Source organism: Nothoprocta perdicaria, unplaced genomic scaffold (genome assembly GCF_003342845.1).
Source record: "Nothoprocta perdicaria isolate Ctin4 unplaced genomic scaffold, notPer1 scaffold_51, whole genome shotgun sequence".
In the NCBI taxonomy this organism is placed as follows: Eukaryota; Metazoa; Chordata; class Aves; order Tinamiformes; family Tinamidae; genus Nothoprocta; species Nothoprocta perdicaria.
The window spans coordinates 125,174-150,949 of NW_020455766.1; the positions used below are offsets into that span (position 1 = coordinate 125,174).

The 25,776-nt window shown below is 46.6% G+C and overlaps 2 protein-coding genes across 2 annotated transcripts in view; one reads left to right on the forward strand and one right to left on the reverse strand.

The window, feature by feature from the left end:
• Window positions 1-932, forward strand: part of DISP1 (dispatched RND transporter family member 1) — a 70,789-nt gene extending 69,857 nt beyond the window's left edge. Inside the window, exon 9 of the mRNA XM_026048055.1 lies at window positions 9-932. Coding sequence (XP_025903840.1) covers window positions 9-603 — 595 coding nt within the window. The 3' untranslated portion in view covers window positions 604-932. The remainder of the gene's footprint in view (window positions 1-8) is intronic.
• Window positions 933-17,738: 16,806 nt separating this feature from the next.
• On the reverse strand, window positions 17,739-25,330 carry TLR5 (toll like receptor 5). Its single transcript, XM_026048097.1, has 2 exons — window positions 21,934-25,330; window positions 17,739-17,923 (listed from the first exon to the last, which is right to left on the reverse strand). The coding sequence occupies exon 1, from the start codon at window positions 25,166-25,168 to the stop codon at window positions 22,583-22,585; it is 2,586 nt and encodes an 861-aa protein (XP_025903882.1). The 5' UTR covers window positions 25,169-25,330; the 3' UTR covers window positions 17,739-17,923; window positions 21,934-22,582.
• Window positions 25,331-25,776: the final 446 nt, after the last annotated feature.

The following is a 25,776-nucleotide window of genomic DNA, read 5'->3' on the forward strand; positions in this document are numbered from 1 at the left end:
CTCGCCAGAGCCGCCGCCGCGCAGAACCCCCTGCACGCCAGCCTCCTCCTCCAGTCAGTGCACCGGTTTCAGGCCCATCAGAGAGGGAATCGGACAGATGCGTGTGGTTGTCAGAGCGCCGAGGAAAGTGTAAGAACTCTTCCGGAGGTGGCGAGCTCCTCGCAGTTCCTCTGCCAAAATGTGGGGCCTCTGATAGTGCACTGCTCCGAGTGCGAGAACAGCGTCCCGAACAGCCAAAAGGGATCCTGCCAGCAGAAGGACAAGGGGGACGGAAAGGGCGGCGTGGATGCAAACGGGCTCGAGAGCAAGAAAGCCTCCACGTCGAAGCAGAAGAAGGCGGCGGAGGGCAAAACCRCTGAGCCCGCCGTGCAGGAGGAGCCCGTGTCGAAGGCGGAGCGGGCGGCGGCGAAGCGCCCGGCGAGCCGCTCGGGGCGGGACGCCCGCTGCGAGGGCTGCCGCGAAGCCCCGCGCTGCTGCAGCGCGGCCGCAGCGGTGAAGTGCAATTCTCTTGACTGTCATATGCCAAACGTCGAAGCCAATGTGCCTCCTCTGCTCCTGCGCCCAGAGCTTTCCAATGAAAGTTTGTTAATAAAAACACTATAATAAATCTTTACTTTGGCAATCTTGTGTCTTTCATTTAAAAGTACGTTGAAAGCGCTAAAGAGTAAAAGTCTTGATTCAATGACTTATAATTTGCGTTTTGGAATGAGAAATGTGTTTTATAGCACAGGAACATTTATAGGTTTCATAAAGCCATTATGTGCAGTGAAACCTGATACTGTCCAGAATGTTTTTGCTGTAACTCAGAAGATGGATTATGCCTTAATTTTTGCTCCGGGGTGCTTGAGTTTGAATTCTCCTTATAAACCATATCAAGAAATAAAGTGAGACCGAGAAACACTCCCTCTCTGGAGCCAGGGGTGTGAGGCCGAGGCGCAAGGGGACGGCTCCTCTGCCTCTGCTTTGGACATTGCTGCAAAGCTGGAGGCGGCCGCGGGGCTACGGCCGCGTTAATGCAGGTCGTCCAGGGGAGCAGCTCCCCAGCGCGGTGTGTTGTGAGATACATTTAACCATTAATCCCAACAAAATCTGGAGAATAGCTCTTGGGAGATCAGCAGCACTTGCACTGCCGCTGTTTATATCTGTGTGCATAGCACTGTAAAACATTTTAAACTGCCCCTCCTGGCACCTACTTCATAGAGTTACCCTTGAATACAAGAGACTGCAAGAAGAAACAATGGTAAGTGAGAGTTAATTACTGCTTAGTGATGACAAGAAAAGTAGAATTCATATATATGATATAYATATGTATGTATATAAAGTCAGGAGTTATAAAGCCAGAAATGAAGTGCCTTCCATCACTACATTTTTCCCTATTGCATTTTTCCATAAGTATGAAAGTTGCAAGTAGAGCTATTGCAAAGAAAAGCATAGCACATGTCCTAGACTTATTGCCTATAGGATGGGATAAGGGCCATTCAGAAAGCTCAAATGGAAAATGAAAATGTTGTGCTCCAAGGTTTTACTTACCCAGAGAAGTTCCAAAAATGTAGTCATGAGCGTTGACTTAAATCACGTAAACAAGAAACGGGATTTTAAACATTGTACCTGGGTGACTAAACGCTTTGTTCAAATGAGAGTTATGGTTTGGTCATGGAGACACTTATTAGTGTCATCATTTACAGGAGGTAGATTTGAGATGTGGACATATAATTTATTGTAATTGATAATGTAATGCTGAATCTCTCTTCCAGTTATAGTTTGCATATGTCAATGACGTTGCTTTACTTTCCTTAGATAAATAAGATAGGTGTCTTAGAAGGGTTTGCTCTCATATACTTGACACGTTGTGATTCACCATAGGAAAGGCTTAGCTTCTTTCTGGTCTGATTTTCACATCAAAGGGACATAGCGGATCAGTTTTAAATGACAAATCAACGTGCCTTCTCACCGGGCTGGTGATGTTGGTGCTCACGTACCAGAGCACCAACAAAACAAGAGGATGAAGGTTACGGGAAAAAAATGATGTGATCTTTACATGGTTTAAGAGGAATAGTGTTTTCCCTTAAATACAAAACACATTTTTACTAAAACTCATTTTCAGTAAAACTCTTTTAAAACTCAAAACTCAATTTAGAACCACATTCCTCCTATAGTAGGGATAATCCAAGGATTTTTTGTGTACCACAGAGAGCAGGAGTTGCAAAGAACTAACACTTGTGGAGCCAGCAAGCTAAAGAAAATCAGAGCAGCAAGGAAGGCATCGGGCTGTGCGATGTCACACTGTTGATGCCCCAGAGTGATTCCTGTGTGTTCTTAACGTGCTAGGAAATTAATGTCTGGCCAAGGAGGCAGCGCTAACGAGGGTGTCAAGGAGGGCCTGGGCGCCCTGCGGTCGGCCCTGCCGGGCCCGGTGCGGAGCTCGGGTGGCACCGGCGCCGGGCGCCCCGGCACACGGGGCCTGGGCAAGTCCCTGTTGAGACGGCCACGCGGCTCGAGAGCCTCAAAACTAGAGCTCGTTCCAAGTCAGCTTCTCACCACTGCCTTTTGCCTGAGGAAACTCCCTCCCACTGCTTATTAACTAGTGGTGAGGTAAGTGGTAAAGATTAATGTTGTATTTTCAATATGATTTATAAGTTTTTAAGGAAGGGTGGGCAGATAAGGGGTTGTGATGTAATGTACACTTAGAAAGGATTAAAATGAGCTCATGTTCTTGGCTGGTGAGCAGCATTACTGTTGCACTTGCCATTTGCAGCTTTGCCTTTGCCTCCCTGTTCCCCTCTTTATTTTTGCCAGCTCCCCTAGCTGGACAAATGGCGATGATGGAAAGAGAATAAGTTTATTACTCGTTTCATGGCACCGAACAGATGTGCGTATGTGTTGGCTGTGTAGGTGCATGCTCAGACTGTAAAATCCAAGCCAATCCAAGGCTCCTGGAGAGCAGAGTCAGACTTAGTGCCAGTGGTGCCTGGAGGCTAATGAGACTGTGCCTGATCCTATCCCCAGAAAATGTATGAGAACTGAGCTAAATATTAATAATTAAGTTTTTACCTGTTGCTAGGAGGAAGTGGGGAGATGTGGGATCCTTTTCCACTCCAGGAAATCTCAGCAGAGACCAGTATGTCCTCCTGAGACTCTTCTCAAGAGTGACCAGCAGYTGCCAGGTCCCTGGAGGAGACCCCGAGCTTTGATTCCCATTCCCATTAGCAGCTTTGCTGCCTCTGGGGCCCTTCCCGACGTGCTGCCCTGGGTGGATGAGGACGCGCGTAGGCCGCTGGCCGAGCCTGGAGCTCCTCTCGTGGCCCGAGCGTGGGCGTAAGGGCCCTCCCGGGCGTCACTGCCTCCTCCGAGCGACAGCGCCGGGGCTTCGCAGCCCAACCCTGGACCCGGATAAACCACCCTGCGGAGCTGGGCACCGTGGGCAGGGTGCTCAGCACCCGCTCCACCGGTGGCGACACGTGTGGCCCACAACACGAAGACTAGAGGGAAGCCTTAGAAAGACAACATGGTCATAGGGCACACTTTGTTGTGTCTTGTGCATATACTGAGGCTTTAAAGTAAAATCACCTTATTTATTTACAAGATTATACAAGATTATACAAGATTATACAAGAGGAAAGACTTCTTTATGTAGGCTTAAGACAGGGATCTACTTGTGTCTCTTAATGTTGCTAGTGCATTTACTGCAACAATAACCTCCATGACCCACAGTCTTGTTGGGAGCGAGACTTCCATCCGAGCCTATTTCAAATTCTCCTGACCCCTGCAATTTAGGCATTTAACCTGCTAGATCAAGTTACCTGACTGTGTTGTCCGTAGGCTCCGTGGTTTTCATATTACATTCCTATTTATAATGTGGGTAACACAGTGATCAGCTTAACAAGAAAAGATACACCCAGTTACAATAAGGCTTTTAAAATATTGTACCATGGTCAGTGTGTAACTGCTCAAAATACCATGCTGTTACCTCATGTAATGTGCTGACAGATTGGTAGGAGCTGGTATAGAAACATGAAGGAATACTGCCTATTATATTATATATACGCATGAAATACCTTATATTTCATGGTTTGTATTTTCAGAATAAAGCCTATCCTTTTACATTCACCTGCAATCAGCTATAATTTGTTCTTTATTTACCAGCCTGGGAGTATTCCTTTGAAATGCTTTGGATTAGGAACACCTCTAATTTTGCCAGATGGAGCCCAGGCTGCAGGCCAAGAGGTCTAAAAATACAGGTTGACAAATGACAAAATTTCAGTGCCATAAGAAATGTCAAACCAGATAAAAACTGAATGTATTTTATTTATATTGAGCGTGTTATGCTATTTAATATAGGTAGCAGATGGCTATGGCCAATTCAGGCCAAAATCACACTGACTTCATGGAATTGGACCTTAAATTTTTTCCACATGCCGGCAAACTATATTAAATTTTACTTCTGCCAATAATATCTAAAGTACCTACACACCTAGCATTTGATTTATGCAGGTAAGCTGGTGTAGTACTATATGCCATAGGACTAAGTACTGCCTACTCCCACAGTGTTGCTCGCCTCAACCAAGAAAACCAAATCTATGTAAGAGAGAGATGCAGTGCAGGAAAGGCGAGAGCTTTCGAGCTCGTCACACATCTCCCCAGACTCCTGAATTTGAATTCAGTGATACTGTCTTAAACTCCGCTCCCTTTTTTCCATGCCTGTTTGCTGTGACATGGTTGTTCAGCTGCCCATCCGACCGACTCGGCATCCATCACCCCATCTCTTTGAGTCTCCCATCCGCCTGCTCGCTTTGTTGGTAGAAGCTCTCCAAGRTTTGCAGAGCCTGTAAAGCAGATCACACACTTGCTTAGAGAGGCCCTGGTGTTGACTGCAGTTTTTGAGGCACTCCTGTGCTGTAACTAATGAGCACTGAATGGTTTTATGCACAGAGAGCCCTGACTTTGCCATATCCCTCTGTCTGGCAGCTTGGATCTGGCTATTTTTCCCAAGCTTATTGCTTCAGAAAGTTACATAGACTCCAGTAAATCTGGAAGATGGCAAATTATCAGTTGATTCCTGAAACGCATTAAAGGCGCTATGTCTGATTTTATTTTTTTTAAATATACATGTAATTTTACCTGGAAGGGCTATTTGAGAGCAGCAACCGGATATTGTTTTTAGTCAATTGTGCTAGCTAAGGGTGCATGCTGAGTCTCCTTCCCAAATCACTGAGGTTAATTAAAGCTGATGCTGATTTATCTTCTCTACAGCAGCAGGAATAACATTTGTCCTSTTGCTGTGGGCCGGCCACCACGGCTGCAGTGTTAGAAACTGAACTCTCGCAGCCTTGAGTCTTTAGAGCAGGATGCTTGGGCTTTGGAGCCTAAACAAACTTTCTTAAATCCTTGTGAAGACTTGACCGGAAATTGCCTGTAAATTTTTCTTATAGCAACAGTTCTAGCACTTTTCTCAATGCCTTATGAAAGGAGCAGGTTATTCTTAACTAACAATTAATTGTAACTGTACTGGCTGCATTTTGGGGCTTGATCCTCAGAACACAGTGTGATTAAAGTTGAACACAGAAATGTCATCGCTTGAAAATCTGACCTAAGCCACATCTTCTGCATACAGCAATATGTTTCAAGCAGTATTCCATGTTGGAGAACATTATAATCTAAATCTTTAGATGGATTAGGTACTAAGATGGCTACTGGATTCATAGACAAGTCATTTTCAGGACATTGAACGATGAGTGAGGACAGTTGGGCCTCGGGTGAGCAACCAGGCAGCACCTGCAGCCGCCTGCCCAGGCCAGCAGCTTGTCTGGAACCAGCTGGGGGGACCTGCAGCATTCGGAGCTCCCCGAGAGGCTGCAGGGACCTGCAGCGTGTGGGGAGCGGGGTGGCCACGGCCGAGGGGGCAGGGACTGCACCGGCCACCTCTTCTTCCCTTCCTTCACAGACAAGTTCTGTGTTTTCTGTAGAAACCTCTGTATGTCGCACGCTAGGGCCGTAACTCAACTCTCATGTTCATGATGTAAATCAAAAARGGTAATCGGAGTCACTGGAGCTATGTTGGCACTGGGGAGGAATCACAACTGCTGGGTCTTGGCTGTCGCTGTAGTTCCTGAGTGCACTGGAGTGTCTGGCCCTAAATCCATTCTCAACAAGATGTTAATGTACAAGCGCACATGGATGTCCCCAAGCACGCAGGCTGTGCAAAATGAGCAGAAACAGGCAGCTCAAGGCGCGCACRCTCACTCACCCCTGGAACGATTCGCCGTGCGTGAAGGGGGAGATTGGCAGTGCCTGGGGTGGAGAGCTGAGCTGTGCCATCCTGCTGTACACAGATTTTCCACTTTCTGCTTCAGAGTCTCTTTTTAAATATATTACAAAAATATAAATATGTTGTATGTATTAAAATATTGCCCTAATCTTTTCCGAGTGATCTGATATGAGGTGACCACCTCAGCTACCTCATGCTCATGAGCATGATGCATGAGCATCAGGCCTTTCCCCCAAAATGTGCTCTTCTTAATCTGACCAGCTGAAGCTCAAGGCTGCGACAGTAGCAAGGCTGTAAATGCCCCACTCACCCTGCCTTCTATTCTGTGTCGTTAAATAATTAATCTCCCCCTAAAATTTTGATCTTTTCTTCAATGCCCTGAGGGCTTGATTTTTCTTTTTTTGACATAATGGTGAATCTGTTCCATCTTTTTTTATGTGGTAAATGTAGCTCATTTTGACAGTAATATACACTCAAGGTAACTTCATGTATTGATAAAACAGAACACAGCAGTTCTCCCTCTCCTTGTGCTGATTCCCATTTCAGAATATTTCAGAATATTTCAGAATATTTAAGGTTGGAAGGGACCTCTACAGATCATCTAGTCCAACCTTCCTGCTCAAGCAGGCACACCTASAGCATGTGGCACAGGGTGGCATCCAGGCGGGTTTTGAAGACCTCCAGAGTAGGAGACTCCACAACCTCCCTGGGCAGCCTGTTCCACTGCTCTGTCACCCCCACAGTAAAGAAGTTGCTCCTCACCTGGAGACGGAACTTCTTATGCTTCAGTTTGTGGCCATTACCCCTCGTCCTRTCGCTGGCCACCAGTGAGAACAGCCTGTCCCCTTCCTCCCTGCATTCTCCCTTCCTGAACTTATACATATTAATCATATCCCCTCTGAGCCGTCTCTTCTCCAGAGAAAACAGGCCCAGCTCACTCAGCCTCTCTTCATACGAGAGATGTTCCATTCCCTTAATCATCCTGGTTGCCCTTCTCTGGACCCTCTCCAGAAGCTCCACGTCCTTCCTGTACTGGGGTGCCCAGAACTGCACACAGTACTCCAGGTGCGGCCTCACCAGAGCTGAGTAGAGGGGCAGAATCACCTCCCTTGACCTGCTGGCAACACTCCTCCTAAGTTTTTGAAACTCTTAGCATAATCTCATGTAGCATAATCTCCGATCCTTTCTTATTAGGGAAGCTTGCATTTGGGACATAAAATATGTCAGCTTTCTAACAAATCACAGCTGCTAAATATTACCCCGCTAAATGGGGCAAATAGCAAGGACTATGGCATGGCATTAYGTTGACATTAGTGTGGGTGTTTACAGGGGTAGGTAGTTGGGTGAATTGGAGGTGGTTTATTTGGTGCAGCACACAYGGAGCTGCTGCTTTTCTTCACAAGAAAAGTCCCTGTTCTGAAGCAATCTGAATCTCCTTGCTTAAATGATACACACTGACTCGTACACCTTTTGTGCAGCATTGTCTTCACAGGGTCCAAAACATGAACACGCTGAACAAAGAACTTGGAAAAAATGAGTCAAGAAGCATTAAGCAAAGTAACATTTAATTAATAAAATTCTTAAAAATGCAAGGATTACAGAGGCTTGCTGGAGGGAAACTGCTATTTTCTGGATTCTTCGTCAAGCACCTTGCTAACTTAATGTGTCCCACATGAACAGCTGGCTGTGAGGATGAGAATTCAAGAAATTGTCTTTTGGCATCACTTCACAGTRCCATTTTGCAGAGAAGTTTGACGGTGAGAAATAATTTTCACAGCACGGGAGAAAGATGATACCTTACCAAAAGAAGGTGTCTTAATGAAGACTATCATTCAAGTGTTACTCTATCTTGACTTTTCCATTGTTTGGAAACTGCATTGTTCCATTGCAGTGCAAAAGAATTACAGGACTAATAATTTCAGTAGCAAGRCACTCAGGGCTGTAAGCAAGAATTTTGGACAACTCAGTAGATGCCCTGGGAAATTTAGATCTCCAGCCTGCAATTAGTCTAATTAAGGCAGGGAAGGAGAGAGGTTCCCCAAAGTCATATTTATTTTGCAATACATTCGTATGGATGCAGCTTAATATTTTGCAAAACTCAACTAGATGTCTAGAAAACCCCTGTAAATGCAGTATTTGAGAGGCCTGATTTAGGGAAAAGAGATCAACTACAAGAACTGTGATATCTCCTCGCAGTAGTAAGTACTAAACACAGGAGTAAACAAGAGCTTTGTTTCCACTGCGGGGGGAATAGGAGGCTGGGCAGAAGATTCGCGCCGTGCCCGCGAGGCTGAAGCTGTGCAAGCGTGTTTGCATCRGGCAGCACATTCCAGCTACATGCTTGGAATTGTTTTTAGCTCAAGTCCTACTGATGTTTAAAGCGATTTGTTTAATTTTACACTTAAGTGTTAGAAATGGCCTGGTCTGTTTCTGTTTTGGCTCTCTTAAAGAAATACCAGACTGCTACATTTAAATTCATATTTATTTTAAATACATAAACTCTAGAATAATATCCCCCCAGCCTTCAACTCTTGGGATTATAAACTGATGTTTAATGTTGATATCATTACTTCAATATTTTTATAAATCTCCCAGCATGGCAGGGATATATAAACTCCATTTTCATTTACTGTTTTCAGAACTTCACAATGCCTTTAAAAAAATAAAATTGAAATCCTAGGCCCGCACCCAGGGGATTCAAAACACGTACAGTTCGCTTCAAAACTGCTTGAGATCATTGGCAGAATAAAAATTGACCTATGGTAGTAAAATAAAAGCCCRATACACTTCATCACCGTGGGGTCCTGCGCACACAGCCTGTCCCCCTCTGCCTCCTTCCCTTCCTGCCTGCCTCGGATCCCTGCTGGGCAGCTCGGCCCCGTCTCCCGTGGGCTCTGGCGGAGCCGGGCGGGATGATGGGCCCAGGAGCTGCAGTTACGGCCCCTCCTTGGGATGCCAGGCCTGAACTTGCTCTTTGCCCGTCGCCCCGTTGCTGCTGTGCACGGTCCCCGTCGCGCTCGGAGCGCCCCGCGYGGCTCCCTGCCCAAGGCCCGCAGGTGCCGGAGGGCCCCGCGCTCCCGTCGCCTCCTCACCRCCCTCACAGGGCAGCAGGGACGGTGGCTTTCATTTATTTACACGCCTGTCCCCAAGAATAGCGACTGTTTGCGTTAACAGCGCCGGCCTCTGCCGCGTGGCAAGGTGGACTGTAAATCTAAAAGCTAGGATTTATGTCTCGTTTATGTCCTCTGCCCGTGCAGGAGCTCAGGAGCGGTCCTGCGCTCCAGGGCGCTGTCTTACACCTGCTTCTTTAGCCTGGAAACAGATTGATGTGAAACTGCAGGAGGCTCCAGCCTGCCCTGGCTTCACACTGCTCTGCTCCGGGATTGAAAGAGCAGAAGTTCCTATCAGCCCTTGTTGCTGCTAGTGGCTTCCCCCTTCCTTCCTTCCTTCCTTCCTTCCACCAAGCCCGTGTTATCTGGAGACGGGTCCACCCTTCCTTCGGAAGCCCAGGCAGCAAGGAAGCCACAGCCCCACCACGATTTTGCATTTAGATGTTCCCGGCTGGATTTAGATTTCCTGCAGGCTGTAAGAGCTCTCAGATTTGTGGGAGTTCTCACCGCAGAGCCCCAAGCTGCAGGGGCGAAGGAAGACTTGAGACACATTAGCATACTTCATTTGAGGAAGTTCAGGTTTAGATTAGTTTCTAAAAATGTCGTCTTTCATTTACAGCCTGCGGAGGCTCTCGCTCCCTGCCCAGCTCGTTCGGCAGCCTGGCGGTAACTAGAGCTGAGGCTGGGGGCGATGAGGCCGCTCCAGCGCCCGCTCCAGCGTCGCTGCCTCCCTTCGCCCGCCTCAGGCTGGATTGAACCCCCTGCGCTTTCCATTAGTTTCCAGCGCCGCCCTAATGCTCATTAATTGCTCTAATGTTCATACTAACAAATGGCTCGAGCTTCAGCCTGAGCACGAGCCCGGCAGCCGCACGTCCCAGAGCCTGGGCAGCCCCAGGCTCTTGACAAATGACAAGGGAAAAACTCTCCAAAGAGACGATGAACCCGGCGTCAGAGCCACCTCCCTGAGGATATTTCAGAGCTTTCCTTAGAAAGCCGCTCCGCGCTCAAGTACTTGAACTGTGGACATCACTCTGGTATCTCTGCATCTCCTACCAACCACCCTTCCTCTACCAAAATATTTATTTAAGCACAGAAGAAATGTGGGTCTCACAGGGGTGAAGAGTTCCAGGCACCACATGGCATCTGCCTGATTTCTGTAGTATTGAAGATAGGGCAACAGTAAAAAGATTGCCAAAGTATAGCAGATAGTTTGGTTATTCAGTATTTTTAACTCTATATCACTTCCGCTGCCCTTTGTGGGTGTTCCAGGTAAACATGAGGTTGACTGTGGAAGGCAAAGGTGTTGCCAGAGAGGGACAGAGGGAAGAGGCAGGGAGAGCAAGGAAGCTGATATTCATGTTAACTACTGCTTTCCTATCCACGGTTTCCAGTTGTAGCAACTTCAAAATATTAAATCTAAATGCTTGTTGTGTCCCTGGGGTGTTTATATGAGAGTGCTCTGCGGCTGCGAGGCGGGGAGCAAAACCTGCCCCGCACCTTCGCACTCGGCTCTACAGAAAGCAGCTTGTGAGGGGAAGCTGCTTCTGGAGCAAATCGGAGCCGCCGGCGCCCAGGGCCTCCCCGAGCCGCCGCAGAGGCAGGAAGGAGAGCGCCTTTCCCAGCGACGGCTCTTCCCTCTCCTCTGGAAATCAGCAAAGTCAAAACCCTTGGTAAGGAGCACGGAGCTGCCCAAAGTGCATGTTCATGAAGACCGAGTTTAAGTGAAACGCTTGGTGCCAGGGTGCCCACATGTCYGTCACTGCTCGCAGACACACAGACCATGAAGCTGTGTCTGTGGAACAGGGCCTGGCTCATCCCTGTCGCTCCGAGGCCGGGAGGCTCCTGCCCTCACATTTCCTCCTGCCTCGGTTGGAGCCGGTAGCTGCCCCAATCTCAGCTCTGCCCTCTGTGCCACGGTCCAAGCTCCTGCTGACTGCATTGCAGGTAGCATTTGGTGGAAAATGCCTCGTTCTCCCACAATGAGGAACTTGGGCGCATGTGGAGATTCCTGGATATGCAAAATCTGGGACATGAGGGGTTCTTGTTCCCCACACCACACCAGGGTTGCTGCTCTGTTTTCGCTTTCCACATAGTCTTAGCACCTTGTGTGCCCCAGGAACTGCTGACGATGCGAATATAGAGCACTCCTTCACTCAGAGCGCTCAGGACCGCAGTACTCGGCACTGCGCCTTGCCCCGCTCTACGTGTGGGAGCTTCGCGGAGCACCGGAGCTGCCCCAGGCCGTGGGCAGGGAGCAGGACAGGCCCCAGCACGTCGGAGCTGCCAGCTGGGGCTCTGTCCCTTGGCCAGAATTACCCCTAATGGCAACAGCAAGGAAGGGTGATGTCAGGACTGCGTCATCTCCCACAGGTTGAAGTAACTGGTCAGGTTAAACTGCTTTTGACCTGAGGTGTCTTGGGTGGCACGCTCGGCCCTGTCAGCCTGCCAACTTCAGGCACCGGAGAAGCGCACAAAGCATCTTGCAGGAGAGGGCTTTACTTCATTTTTTTTTTAATTTAAAAAACAAGATTTTTGTTTTAACTGCTCCTTGCTCGTTCCACCCTTTGCCCTTTTTCAGCGTCAGGGAGATCTTGTTCTATTTTAGAAGCCGGGGCAGGAACTTRAGGCCGGAGAAGCGGCCAAACCAAACAGGAATCTCGGGAGCCCGGGCGAGGCTTGGCTGGTGGCACCGGCCCCGCCTGGCCGGCACCCTCCGCCTTCCACCRAGGGGTAAAAACACGTGCCAGGGAGCCGGGCACCCCCGGCATGCAGGGGAAAGCAGAGCCCGGGGTAACTGCAACACGCTTCTATGTCTGATCTCAGTCAGAGGCTGCGAGTGTGTTTTTATCCCCTCTTGCTGGAGCTTGTTTTGGTTTGGGCTGGGAGCACGTTTTGCTTGGAGTTTTATTACGTCCCTCATGTTTTTTCTTCTTTTTCCTATTTCTTTCAGCCAAGCTGTCAGTGCCCTGCTTGTTTGGTCAGGGTTTGTGTTTACTCGGCATCCTGGTGATATAAAACCAGCACTGTGAGCGTGGCCTCCACGCCGCCAGCAGTGATAATATATTAAGGCTCTGACTAATGTGGCTTGAGGGTAAATATTTTAATGTTTTCTGACTTTAATGTTGTGCCTTGCTCACAGGAACAAGTTTTGATGGCTCTTCTCCCTGGCAGAGGCTTCAGTTCTGTCAATTCACTCCTGTTCCTCATTAGATCTTTTTAAAATATGTAGCACAGGGTTTTTGTTTTGGTTTGGTTCGTTTTCTGTAGGTGGTGGGTTGATGTGCTCTCCTGGACCTGCTCATTGACACGTGTGTCGTGTCCCTTCGCAGCCTGCGCCCCAGGACGCGCAGCAGGCAGGATCCCATTGGGAGTGTGGTATAGGAGGCCTCCGCATTGTCCCAAAGGATAGTGGATGGGTGGATGGATGCATGGATGGATGGATGGATGGACGGTGCTTTGGGCCAGCCCAGGCACCGCACACTCAGCCTCAGCCGAGCTCCCGAACTGGTTGGATGGGAGCAGGTTGGCCATGAGCTGTCGCCTCCCATGAGCAGTGCCGGAGCCTTATCTGCTCCCTCTCTCCTCGCTGGGAGCCCATTTGAGAGCTAAAAAGGATATTTCAGCACAATATTTACCCTTGTGACTTAGCAGCAGTGCTAAGTGTCATGCGAGGCTCTGTTCAAAGGCTGTTGGGAACCTCCTCCTCCTGTCACAGGAGCAAAGAGTGAGAGTCCCTCTGTGCTCCCAGGGGCCACCCCAGAACCTCCCATGCCAGATGTTCCCGCGTTCCTGTCACCCTTCTGCTTCGCTGCTGCTTTCAAAGGGAAAACCTTCCACCACGGGGTTGTTTTTAGTTACATTGCATGTATTCAGGAGTCATAATTAACCTTCCATTTTAAAACCTTCATTTGCAAATGAGCTCCCTGCAGGCTCATTTTTCTGTTTGCAGGAGCGCATGTGTGATGCACAGATGCTCTGTCAGGACACTTCACCTACTCATTAAGTCTGATGAGCTGCCATTTGTGCTCTGCCATCCAGGAGTGCACTGCTTTCCCATATAATTAGTGTTCCTCCAATTAGGATAAATGGCTGTTTCATTACGTGTAAGTGGGTCATTAAAGTGCCATTCCTGTCTCGTGCCTCTGGAGCTGACAAGGGGACCTGCACACTCCTTTCCTCAGTCAAATCTAATTTCAGAAGCCTAATAGCAAAGGTAACGTTAACAGGGCAGCCGTTGCTTGGGATTCCTGCTGTGAGCAGTTTCTGGGGAGGTGGTTTTCTCATGAGCTTGATATTCCGTACAGAGAAGTATCTGCTTGTCATGGCATCTTCTCACGAAAGTCCTGGAGGCATCAAAATACTGGGATTTACTTAATATATATATACTGACCAGCTTCTGTTACCCTATTGAGTTCCTCTTATGAGTGCAGAAGTCCTTGGTTTCCACAGGGAAACACACCCATCRTGGCTTTTCAAGAGCAATCCTTGGACCCTTGTTTTTATTATCTGTGTTCATCCACAGGGAATGRCACAGGGATGTCCATCCCTGCAGGTTCATGCGATCTGCTGGCCACCTGGGAGTTGCAGCTCTTTTCACTCCTCACGTAGCCTTGCGATTCCTGAATCATTAGATGCTGCAGTGCTSTAAATGTCCCTTTTGGAGAACTGGAGGGCAGGTTTCTGACTCACGCCAGAAGATCATTACTCATGTTTTGGGAAGGGATAGAGACATCTTTCTCGAAGGAGAGATTTGCAAGCAGTGAGTCACAATATTGGTCCCTGCTTAAGGCCACATCTGCAGGAGAATCATCTTGGTAATTCTGAACACGGCAGATCAGGAGCTGGTCCAGGGTTGAGATCATCTGAATCTGCCTACCAAGATTTAATGCTGTTTTAAAAACTTCTTTAGAAGGACTAGGATCCTGGAAAACAAGTTTCTACTTTTTGCTTTGAGATTTATCTACTCAAGATACAGTATTTTTTTTCCTAGCTAGACTTTAAACTCCTTCAGTATCTTTCTATGGATGAACCTGGTCAGGTCTTAGACTGTTTAAAAGGGAAAGAGCCCATTTATTTTTCTTGGCATTCTTGTTTCTTTCTCCATTATTTCTGGTTTTCAAGCCATTTCTTTCTCTGTCTTGTAATCCCTGGTTCTCCCCTTAGTATAACATAACATCCTTGTGTAAAACCCCTCCTCCTCAGTTCATCCATCTTACAAACATCTAGGTGTCTCTTTGGCTCCCATCTCAGGCGATTCATCAAAGCCATAACGCCCATTAATCAGTCATGATCTTACTGATAAGGTTTATCTCTATATTGAGAGGAAAAAATGTTCATAGAAGTTTTTCCATCCTCCTCAAAGGCCGGGCAATCTGCAGTCAACTGCCCCTTGCTTCTTGGTAGGTAGATCAAACCATGCAGAGGAGTCACAGAAGGGAAGTGGCAGCGAGGGAGGAGGGATCAGGGCCTGAGGGTTTTGTTTGTTGCCTTCCTGCTAAAGCAAWCACATCTTTCTTCTCAAGCTCTTACCCTCCCGCAGCATGTTTTTTTCTATCAAACTGTGAAGTTGACACATACTAAATCATATAGGCTTCTTGGTATCTTCTTGTTTTTCTTCTTTTTTTCCTAAAGAAGTGGCACAAAAATACGAATAAACAGCGTATGAACATATTTGCCACTGCAAAAGCAGTTGATCAGCGTGACAACAATCCAAGCAGCTGAGCCTGAGTCTCACACCATGAGCCACTGGTAACACAAGTGTGCCCTGAGCCCAGAGCCCACTCCCAAAGCCCTTGGGTACATCCCTAGCCTTTGCAGGAAGTCAGAGGGAAACCAAAGGCTTCTGTCTAAAATGTTGACTGTTTTTTTCTGGGGATAGTCTTCTTGTGGCATAGAAGTATTTTGTGAAGATTTGGGCATCACATATGAGGCTCCAAGGAACAGTATCATGTTTTGCAAGAGCAAAGCCCAGTTCCAGTGTCTATGGCTTCAAGGGTATTGTGGTGGGTCATCAAACATTACTAATGTATGTGTCCTGAAGCCCTGGAGAAGAGGGTCCTACCAAAGGTTCATAGGTTCAGACAGGATGTGCAGCTTTGTCAGGCCAATAAAATACAGTCAACAGGATGTGGGGAGAGTTCCAACGTGAGGGTAGAGCTCTAACATGAGGGTAAGGGCTACCAGAAGGTCATGGTGAAAGGAAGCTGCCTCTTCTGCACATGGAATACAGATTGCCTCCCTCCCCTCCCTCCAAACAGGCTCCACATAAACTTCTTTCTTCAAAATCATGGGCAAAAAGGTAAAGCCAAACTTCAGAAAGCAGTATGTGTTAACGTAAAAACTATGTATTCTGAGGTCATTTGACAAGCAAAAGGATTTTTAGCATGGCAGAGCAAAGGCCTAGACTTTGCTGAGAGCAGCCATGATCACACTTCTGCAAAGCGTGGGGCTGCACAGTGAACATCCAAACCCATTTCTGTATCTCAGGTGCGTGTTGTACGGGGCAGCTTTCTGGYAAATACCCTGGTCCAACAGAACAGATGTGTGAAATAACCCCTTGCTCTTAAAACTGAGCAAACAGAATAAGAATAAACCAAATCCAACATGTACCTAGCCATGGTGGTTAAGTCAGCTGCTTCTTTCTAAAATATTCCTTCTGCAGATGTTCCAGATAGGTCCCTGAGTTAGGGTGTTGGGCCTCCTTCCTAAGYGCTTGCAAATACCGAGTACATGGAAACCTGATGTCAGCCACGGGACCCTCCCGAAACCTTGGACCCAGAACTGCTGCTGTAACTGGAAAATTACTGCTTCATAGGAACAGTGTCCTCTGCACCCCTGCCAATGCTCCCCTACGTCAGCTGGTGGTGCTTGACCAGGCGCCGCTGGGTGCCTGTTGAGTGGGTAACGGTAGCGCTGTGGGCAACGCCAGCTCCTAATTCTGTTGATCAGAATTACTTTGGACTTTCCATTTAAGCAGCTTCTTCACTTTGATGAGGACTGTATCAGCAGCACTGACCATCCGTAGCCAAGTGCCCCTGCTGGAAGGGGTTCTGGTAGCAAACATGCTGAAGCACTGTAGAAAATCTGCACTCTTATTGGCCCTTCCTCATGCTCCTTTGACCAGGTAATCTTTTTCTCTTGCAGCAAGGACTGTACAAGTCTGTAGAAGACTACAGCAGAATTGTGCTGTAGACAACGTATCGGGTAGGTACCTACATACCTTACAGTGCTGTGACATGACCGAAGGTTTAGTTGAGCTCGTCACCTAATTTGAGGTTATGCTACAGCACAGCTGGAGACACCACCCATTTCTGTGCACGGGCCTCTCCTCCTCGCGAGCTGCAGCGCAGGCAGCAGAGCAGCAGACACCCCATAGCCCCTTGGCCAGCTGCAGCCGCTCTCTTTGGGCAGAGCCTTCCCCAAATTACTTGCCATGGCTGTTCTCAAGCATTCGACAGGCCTCCGTCTTTATCTCTTGTTTGCAGGTAGGTTTTTGCTCTCCCACAAGGTGTATGGTGCACGTTCTGCCTGCACATATGTCCTGGTGTGGAAACAGTCACCCTGCCAAATCCTCTAAATATTGTAAAATTCCGAGACTCAGGCCAAGTCTTAAAATAGAACACGTCTGAGCAAACTTCCTGGGGTTTTAAAACAGCTTTCTTGTGCGTGTGTTGGTGTATGAATGGAATCGTGGATTTCTGAAGTGTCAAGGGGGCGAATGTGTATGTACCCAAATGAGAATATTATGAATGAGGCTCTTCAGAGAAGAACACTGATGAAAAGGACACTGTTAGCAAAAAYGACCACAGAAGTATGAGCAAATACTTGAAGGGAAGAACACCCAGGGGGAGTGGGTTCCCACTTTCCTGTGAACTCCATTATTTTCTTTTCAGAAGTCATGCTAAATAGGAAGGAGTTTCCACTTTTAGCAAAAAATGAAGTAGTGTCCGTCCTCAGTGAAAGTTCTGGGTGTGAAGATAAGTGCCAGTGAAACGTACTTTTAGGACAGCAGGACAAGGAGAACTCCCTCAGCAGGGCCAATAAGCGAACAAAATGAGCCCTTATCTGTTTTCTGCATTTACATTGCTCCATCAACAGTATTTAAATGTCTCACAATTTTTAATCTATTTACCATTACAGCATGGTTGTGCTTATCTGTGCATTTAAAAGATGAAGAAATGAAGCAGAAAGAAGGTAAGTGATTTGCCCAAGATTCTCTAAAAAACTGTGCCATACGTTTCAAGCTATTGTCCTCTCATCTAAAAAACTGTGCCTTACGTTTCAAGCTATTGTCCTCTCATACTAATCTTTTGCTCTCAGTCCCTCCATCTACAATATGACCAGATGGCGAGTTGTTGGGATGGTATCCTCTGCAGTAATGCAGCTCTCCTCTTTCTTCTTACTGGAAACTTCTGCCAACTTCAGGTTTTGGTTCTTGCAGCCATTGTTGTTGCTTTGGCTTATCTGGATTCTGGAGGTCTCTCAAATCAGACCAAGGTCTTTCCTATTTTMTTTCATGAAGTTGTTCATTTCCACCAGCAACCAGAACCTAGGCAGAACATCGGAGACTTGGACAAAAACAGAAAATGGAGCAGAAAACTAACCAGACCTTTCTAAAGCCTGTCCAAAGTATCAGGAACAAAAAAGAAATCACTGTGTTATTTAAATGGACCAAGCTTTGTCCGCCCCACCAGGGTCTGTTCTCCATCAAGGCAGATGCCAGATTACTCCTGATAAAGAATTGTAAAGACAGGCCAGAGCAAAACATGCCTAGCTTTGTATTAACCTTCAGGCTAATCTCTGTTCTTGCTGCAGTGATCCCACAAACTACTGAGTCATTTTTTAAAGGTACCTTGTGTCCTGAGTTTCCCTCTGTTCCTTGAGCTCGAGTTACTCTTTGTGCCATCCGTTATCTCGGGGGCTGCTTTGTAGCTGGCTGCTACAAAACACTGCAAACAGACTCCACTGTCTGTATTGACTGACTATATTTTGTTCTTTTTTGATGTTAATTCCGTGTAGTATACAAGGCTGATGTTCCACTGCTTTCCACCACACCACACAGGGGCTTGAGGCAGCCTGTTCTTGCTCCCCAGGAGCTGTGAGAAGCAGACAGGTGATCAACCCAGTGCTAGGGCTCTTTGCACGAGGCAGTGGAAGGGGTAAAGATAAGATACTATGAACAGCACTCTGACTTGGGACACAATAAATAGTGAAGTCTTCTTTGATACTTACTGATGTTTACATACCATGTAATTATTATTATCATCAAAAATCCCAACTTCCTTTTTTTTTTGAACATACTGTCTAAACAGGAAAAAGCTAACCTTCCTGTTTGGAGAACTGCTAGTTTCAGGAGGAATATATTTTTCTCTCTTACTTACAGTTTTCAAAGATTTTGTTTTTAATACAAATAGCAAAGACAAACAATAGGCTATCGAAAAGGAAGGAAAGCCATGTCTGAAACAAACAGTGTCTGCTATGAATAGATATCTCTGCACTACGGAATAACTCATGTCATACTTATACTGACTTTTGCATACTGAAAGGGAAATGTAGACTTATTTTTGGCAAGCAGTATGCTGTGTGTATACAGTACAAAAGGCAAAGGTGAGATAGCAAGGGAAGACAACCCTCCTGTCAATCTCTGTGCAAGAAGCAGACCCTCAAGACTTTATGTTTTAGCAGGCATGCTGGTCATGGGTTTGTGGTTGGACCTGATGATTTTGAAGGTCTTTTCCAACCATAATGATTCTCTGAGTCTAATGATTCTCTTCTCCCAGAGTCGAAGTCCCCTTTCTATGGCAAGGTACTTAGCCATATGTATTCTTCCTGCCTTTGGTGATCCTGGTGATCCCAAGAGTTGGAGGTGCCACTTTGCTATTTGCAGTGCCCTCACCACGCACTCTTGCCACTCATTTACGCATTACTCTCTGTCTGAAAGGGTGAAGTATTTTGCCAGGTGAGTCCTGCATCATGATCTAGCCGGGCTGCTGGTATTCACAGTTACAGCAAGAAAAGAATATGTTAAAGCCATTGTAAAATAACCAGCACCACATGAAATGGAAAAGGTGGGATACAATAATCTGAATTCCATATGCCCTCTGGCAGTGAGAGGCAGGACAGCTGTCATGCTGAAAGAGACCCAGAAGTCAGCAAACAGGCTGAGTTAATGATGTGACACACACACACACACACACACACACACACACACACACAAGTAGTGTGATTCTGAGCAACAGCAACATACACAGGAGCACCCCTCCCTAGACAGAGAACTGTCTGTGGTGTTGCCTGTGCTGGTGTTTTCCACAAATGGTGGCACCACTATCGAGCTGGGTGCAATAATGGGTATCAAGTTAAATTAACAACCAAGTTCCTGGTGGTAGATCTGCTAGCACCCTGAACAGGCTCTAAGAGGAGGGATTAGCAAAGACATAATTGTTGGGGACAGTGAAAATGGACCACACAAATACATCTATGCTGCCACAACCAGTGGCAGTCTGTATGATTCCATAGAGGCAGCTCTTTTGGAGGACTGCATAGTTAGCAATCTGAGAGCTAAATGTAAGACGTGGTACTTCAACTTCTGTTGTTCCCCTTCGCAGGAACATGTTTGGAGACTCCAGGTTGTGGTTCTGCGCGTCTTGGTTTCCCACGGGAGGCCGTGTAACCTGTGGGCTCTGGCCAGGCTTGCTAGCTGTGCTGGTTGAACWGCACTGCCTGCTTAAACCAGGTAATGTTCATAAAATATGATGCAACRGAGGGAGTAGGCTCTAACTATTAAATATCACAGCTGATACCCTGTGGCACCAAGTCACTGTCCTCTGAACATTCCCCGTGCTGCTACTGCAAATAAATTCACCAGCTTCCATCTTAACAGCTTACTTTAGAGCCGGTGTCACACTTCACACCCCATTCTGGATGCTCTCCAACAACTTAATGTCTTTCACTGAGTAAGGCGGGTAAAAATGATGACAGTACCCTTAACTAAAGAGCCATAAAATTCTAATAGAGCAGTAATGTTCCCAGTGAGCCTAAAGGGAATCTGATCAATAGTCATGAGGCAAAGACTCAATTTATGGCTTTAATTCAACGGGCAGAGTCCATTTTTGTACAGGGCTCTTTTGTGGTTTCTGCTGAGCAGAGCAGTATAAGGGCTGCAAGCCTGTTCTTGACAATTCCCCCCGGATTTGTCATTTAAGTAGTGACTCCACAGAAATGCTGATAAGGGTCCTATGACCTATTTGAAGAGAATTTTTCATTGTTTAGGACAGACAGCACCAACTATATTTGCTCTGGGAGTCTAAAGCTTGGAGTGGTTTCATAGTGAGYGAAAAAGTAAGTTATTTCAGATCCTACTTAAACTTCCCACTGAAGGTACTCACATACCTATGAACCACTCCACAAACAGGAATGATCCAGTAGCATCCTCTCCAAAAATCCCTTCCTGCTTTTGCCCGTCCTTTATGGTAGAATTTGTAAAGGGCCAGATGGGAGCTACTTCTAATGGCTTTAAGCTGCTCTGTGGTACAAGGAAGTTTTCCCACTTTTGATCTCCTTAAGCTTCCAAAGTGGTAGGTAAAGACTGATGCAGAGGGATGAAATTTCATCCAACCACTTTTACCTTCTTGGGAAGTTCTTATTAAAGTCTTCATATAAAAAGGTCAGAACTTTCCAAAGACTGAGGCAAATCCAAGCCTTATGTTAGCCCTCTCCCACCAGCAGGATAAGCATGAATTAGACAGAAGTATTTTAAATTAAGTGCCAAAGCCCTCACAGAGGCATTTCGGTAATTTCTGCATCTCCCTGTTCAATAGTTACATACACAGATTACCTGAAGAGTTTTAAGTATCTGAACTGATAGGAGTGTGTTACAAACACACAGAAAAGTCCTGTCCCGTGCGCATTCTCCGTCAACACTCAGCCAAATATGTTTGGACTGTGAGGTTCACTCAAAGGTAATTTCTCAGGTGCATTTAAAATAATAGTCCCGTCTCTTGCAGCACGTTCAGCTCCACAACTGCCGACAGGCGAAACCTGCCCGAGATGGTGCCTGGACAGACTCATTCCTGCTCGGGACGCCGTTCCACGCGTGGTGCAGCCCCACGCGTCGCCCGCAGCTCCGCGCGCGCGCGGGTGCTCTGGGTGCCCCGGGCCGCGCGCTGGGGGCCCCGGGCCGCGCGCTGGGGGCCCCGGGCAGCGCGTGAAGCGCCCGCAGCGGCGCGCAGGGCCGCGGGCGCCGGCGCTTCCCCGAGCCACGAGCGCCACCCAGGGCTTCCGCCGCGCAGGCCGGGCCCGGCAGCGCCGAGCCTCCCCAGCGCCTGTCCCGGGCCGCCCCTGAAGGACCACRCAGCTCGAGGGGCAGCCGTAGTCAATGCAGCAGTTACGGCGGTATAAGTTGCATGCAGTGGCACATCCAGAGCAGCCACAGGTGCACCCGTTTGCAGATCACTCGAGGAACKCGCTACTGCCAAAACAACGGGCACTGACTTTATAGCAGTGCGCCCCGAGTCAGGCTGCCATCAAAACGACCCTCATCAGCTCCCTGCAGATACGTACCTGGGCAAAGTGGCACAAGTTTTAGAGAAGGGGACGGCACCAGATGCCACAAAGCTATTTCAATAGGGCGTAYGGCCCCCTTGGCTGCTGAGGTAGTTTGGTGCTTGCGGCTCTCGTGCGGGTCCGTCCCACGCGGCCGCCGCATCCTGTGAGAGTCAACAGCAAAATCCCTCTGTTCCAGGTGAGACGTTTAGGCTAAATGATGACTAAGGGAGTAAACAAAACCTGTGTTGAAGGGTAAAGCTGGGGAAGACTGATGGTTCTTTGGAAGGGGGCATGAAAATTACAGAGGTCAGAATGCACAGGAGAAAGTAACCCACKGAGCAGTGAGCAGGCTGGGCTGTGCAGGAGAGCGTATCCTGCTGCTGCCAAGTTTCTTGTTAAAGTTTCTCGTTAAAGTTTCTCAGGCTGAGAAATTCAAAATGTGAAGCATCCATCATTCATTTGATTCCCCTGAAAAGGTGTCATAGTCCGTAAAATAATTGCACTTGCTTGTATTTGCAGGTTTCTTTCAAGCTGCTCCCATGTTTGTTAATATCTAAACTGAAACAGTTGCCTWCCTACCTGCTTCTGGAAGGAAAGCTGAAGAAACTTGTGTTTCTTCCTGCCACAGTAAAGCTGCTCTGAAAAGACAGCAACCCATACAGCATCAGCGGGAGAGTGTTGCCACGGCTTGCAGCTCCATATCATTGGCTCTCCTTTGCACTTTTTTCTCTTTCAGAATTTGGCAGGAAAGGTTATCTAAAAACCAGTCTACATCTTGATAGTCTTCAGGCCACCGCAAATACCGGCTCCTTTGCAGGAAGTTTCGAATGGGCTTGTGTTTCCTCAGCTGATATTGGGATAGCGACCCGACCACTACCATGATGAGGATATCTTTCAGATCAGAAAAGTACCTGCTCTGGGCAAAATTAAAGGCTTCCACACACCATCCATCTTTGAGAAACTGCCTTGTCACAATGCAAACTGTTTTCCTGCTGTTCCAAATGGCATCACGAATATTGTTGATATGGTCTTCTCCAGGCAAGAAATCTCGTTCCTCAAAGCACAGGGTAAATCTGTTTTTGTCAAAATACTGTGAATCCAGGTGTTTCAGTAAAGCATGCTGGACCCATTCAAAGTCATTTCTGCTGTAGCATAAATAAGCRTCATATCTATACTCACTTGTGTCAGCTGCTTGTTGATGGCTGTCTACCAAAGTCCTTGTCACAGTTTTATACCAGACAAAACAAATCCCCCGACAGCGAGTGAAAATGACGACTGCTATCTGAAACATTACCAGGGTGACAGAGGTAAAGATGAATACTGAGAACCTGAGAGACTGCTGGAGTTCATCTTCATCGCAACCATCGTAGACAAGGGAAGACAGAGGCACCCCAGCAAAAGCAGGTGGGTATACACAGTATCTGTCAGCTTCTGCGCCAGCGAGGGTGACATTGGTTTCATTCAGCCACAGTAACAGGTTCTTCAAAGTACAATCACAGACATAATTATTGTGTGTTATATCCAGGATACTCAAAGTCATAAACACTTCAGGCTCAGGGGAGAAAAGCTGGTTTCCAGACAAGTTGAGGTTTTTAAGGCTTTGTGGAAAAACCCCAGGAGACAGATGAGACAAGAGGTTGGAGGCTAGATTAAGTCTCTGTAGAGATGCTAGACCTTTAAAAGCCTCTTGTGGAAGAGCACTGAGGTAGTTGTTATTCAGATGTAGGACCTGCAGTTTGGAGAGTGCCCTGAACACATCCAAACACACATTTCTCTCCCACACAAGCTGTAACATATTTTCTCCTAGATCTATATAGATTATGTGATTGTTTTCTATAGCATTTACTCTTTTCACACAGTAAGAAAAGCGATTCTGTTTTAAGAAGATATACTGCAAGCCTGGAACTTGGTAGAGAGTATACAGATCACCCAGGTTTCCCAACCAATTTCTTTCTAAATCAAGATACGTTGCAGCTATTACTCTGTCTACTACAGATATTAGCTTATTGTCACCTAAAAAGGCAGTGGTCAGACTTGGAAAAGAAGGTAGATTTTTAATGGCATTGTCTCGAAGATCAATTATTTCCAGATTTACTAAACTACTGAATGAATTTTGACCAATCATTCCAATATGGTTTTGCTGTAGATCAATATACATTACGCTAYGTAGCCCCTCAAAAGTATAATCGTACAACTCACCTAAAAGATTACTTGAGAGATTGAGAGTTTTTAGGTTTCCCAAGCCAAAAAATGCTTTCCTTTGGACTTGATTTATCTTGTTTCTGTAAAGGTTTAAGAATTCCAAGTTAYGAAGGCTTTGAAATACTAAGGAATTGAGAGAGAAAATGTAACCATGTGAAATGTCAAGCAAACGAACACCACTTCCTGCTAGACCTGTGAATGTGTTTTCATCTGGATTTTTTAAGTTATCAAAGCCGAATCCTGAACCCATTATATGAGGACTCAGTTTTAAAGCAGTGATTTGAGTCCCTTTTATGGCTGTACAGAAATACTGTACTGCCTCTGTGCCCCAACCACTGTGACCAAGATCCAGTAAGTTCAATGTAATGTTTCTAAAAGGATTTGGGCATTTGGCCCAGGCTGTTTGACTTGTAAGATACAAATTATTAGAATTGAGGCTAAAAAATACAAATGTTTTTCCTTGGAAGTTGGTAAGATTGCTTTCACACAGGTTGGATATTTTGTTGAATTTCAGGTTCACACTTTTCAAGACCGTTAGGTTACAAAATAAGGGATGAGGATGAAGTTTTGTGATTTGATTATCCGAAATATCCAATTCTTCTAAGGACCTCAAATCTCGAAAGTAGCGTTCTGTCAGGATGGAGTCTCCCAGATTATTGGAGAACAGTCGGAGTACAGTCAGATTTGGCAGCTCCACAAAAGCATCAAGATCCAGTTGAAGAATCTTATTGAACCCTAAATCTAAGACCCGGAGATTTGGCAGGTTCCTGAAAGCTGCTTTTCCTATGGTAACAGGAGCGATATACTGTTTTCCAATTTCCAGCAGCAACAAGTGCTCCAGCAGTGGGAATGAAGTCGCGTTCACTTGTGTGATGTAGTTGAAACTTAGCAAAAGCTTCACAGTATCCTTTGGCACAAGTGGAACATCAGTGAGGTTGCAGAAATGGTACAGAGATATCTGGCCTTCTGAATAACAGCTTCTATGCGCATATATACCTCTAGCCAGAGATATTCCAAAGACAAGAACTAGCTGTTGATGTAACATCATTAATCTGTATGAAAAAAAAAGAAGACAGTAGCAATTAATTATGAAATCAGCTATCTACCCAATAAGGTGTAGAATAAAAGACAAATGTCACACTAAAAATGACTAGTGATTTGGAATGTATTTTTCTCTGAAAGTCTAATGGGCAGTTGATAGTCTGGCTGCCCAGACGAGGGATCCCAAGGAGATCTGAGCACCTAATAATCTAGTACCCCTCTTCTACGTATCTCAAAGTGAGCAACAAAACCCCATTAGTTAAGCATGAAAATCTTGGCCTAGCTTTTTATCTCACTGAACTGACAACAGTAGAGTATTGGCTTAAAAATCAYGCCTTAATCAGTTATCCAAACAGGGTTCCACTCTTTGGACTTCAAGTACTATTGCAATCACCTCCACAGAGCAGGCAGCAGGGGTGCTCTTTCCCTGAGCCCTCTCCTTGTGAGGGTAACCAGCGAAGCTGGTTGGAATTCAGATTGCCCTGCTAAAGCACTAACTCAGCCATGAATTTTAAAGAGAGGAACTTCATCTGGGGCTCCATGGCTCTGAGATCAACCCTGCAAAGTGAAGCTGCTCTCAAAAAAGTGGTAAAACAGCTTTGAAAGTGTAGGCAT